The 1,447-nt window shown below is 52.8% G+C and overlaps 1 protein-coding gene across 1 annotated transcript in view; it reads right to left on the bottom strand.

Annotated features, from left to right (window-relative positions):
- The window catches only part of LOC138165252 (interleukin-12 receptor subunit beta-2-like), a 67,762-nt gene that overhangs the window by 7,175 nt on the left and 59,140 nt on the right, over positions 1–1,447 (bottom strand). The window contains exon 12 of the mRNA XM_069093384.1: positions 1,115–1,252. Within this exon, the coding sequence (XP_068949485.1) occupies positions 1,115–1,252 (138 nt within the window). The remainder of the gene's footprint in view (positions 1–1,114; positions 1,253–1,447) is intronic.

Below are 1,447 nucleotides of genomic sequence, written 5' to 3' on the forward strand. Positions count from 1 at the left end.
AAGGCAGGGAGGAGAAAAAGAAAGAAGGGAGGGGGAGGAAGGAGAAAGGAAGGAGGGAAGGAAGAAAGGAGAGAGGGATTTGCCCAAGGTTATACATACACAAATAGATACGTGGGATAAGAAGCCAGGTTTCCAGACTCTGACTCTGAGCTCTGGACACCGGCCTGTGATGCCCCTCCATGGAGGGAGTTTTTCCCCTCCGTTCATTCTTCCCTCTTTACCCAGGATACACCTTGCTTTACCTGTATTATTGGCATGCTGCCTCCTCCGTTAGACTGTGAGTTCCAGGAGGGCAGGGGCTGCCTTTTGCCTCTCTTCATGTACTGGTATCTGGCACATAGTAGGTGCTTAACTAGTGTTTATTGAACTGAATTATCATAGAAAGAACAGCCACAGGAGGCCTGGGCTGCTGTCCGAGCCCCACTGCTGACCAGCTGCGTGGTCCTGGGCAAGTTACAAGATCCCTGCACAGCTTGGCTTCTTAGTCAGGCATTCATTAAACACCTACTATGTGTCAGGCCCTCTGCTAAGCACTGGAGATACAAAGAAAGGCCAAAGACCCCTGCCCTCAGGAAGCTCACACTCCACATACAGGCAGCAAAGGCTGGGCCCTTTAGGTCAAAAGAAGCCCATTAAGACTTTCACTTTCTACCGAGGAGGAATGGGTTGGGGCAGTGATAACAAGGCTGACACAACAATGATTCCCTTCAAGGTTGCAATCACGTTACCGTCATCTCACTGGAAGGAGCTTTTGCCCCAGGAGTTCTCCATCCTGATAAACTCTCAGATTGGAACCAACAAAATCAGCTTGAGGGAGGATGGTGCCCTCACTGATGGAAGGACAGGAGCCTTATCAGCTAACTTGGTGTGGGTCTCAGGGAAGTTGCCTAACTCTTGTGGGAGGAGGGAAGAACTAGGGGAAAGGTGCCTTGAGAGGCTCCCCAGCCTTGGCTGTGGAGGACAAGGAGGGAGGTCAGAGAGCCTGGTGGGTCAGCAGGAGCCAGGGAGCACAGGGGCCTGGTGGGATGATGGCCAAATGGGGCCATGGGCAGGGCAGGCTGGGCCTCCCTGGGCTCCTTCCTCAGGCTCCCATGGAGGAGACCTTGGATCTCACCTTCCAGAGAAAGCTGCCTCTCAGTCCCTCGGGGGCCCTCTCCTGCTGTGGTGGAGGCTGTCATCCACAGCACGTAGGTGACTCCCAGCGGGAGGCCTTGGATCAGCCTGGAAGTGTTTGCTGCCTCATAGGGGATTTCTGAAAGAAGGGATAAGGACAAAGAGAGGAAGAAAGGCTGGATTGTTTGAAAGAATAAATGTGGGATTTCCTCATTTGGCTATGCCCCCAAAGAAACTAGGCTCCATTCATGGAACCTAAAGCAGAACCTCTTTTGCCTTACCTAGTCAGAAATAGGGCAGCACAGCCCACCCACCCATCCACCCATCCATCCAT

This window comes from Petaurus breviceps, unplaced genomic scaffold, assembly GCF_028583685.1.
Source record: "Petaurus breviceps papuanus isolate PSGF00001 unplaced genomic scaffold, PetGlider_PUasm1.0 208, whole genome shotgun sequence".
NCBI classification, from domain to species: domain Eukaryota; kingdom Metazoa; phylum Chordata; class Mammalia; order Diprotodontia; family Petauridae; genus Petaurus; species Petaurus breviceps.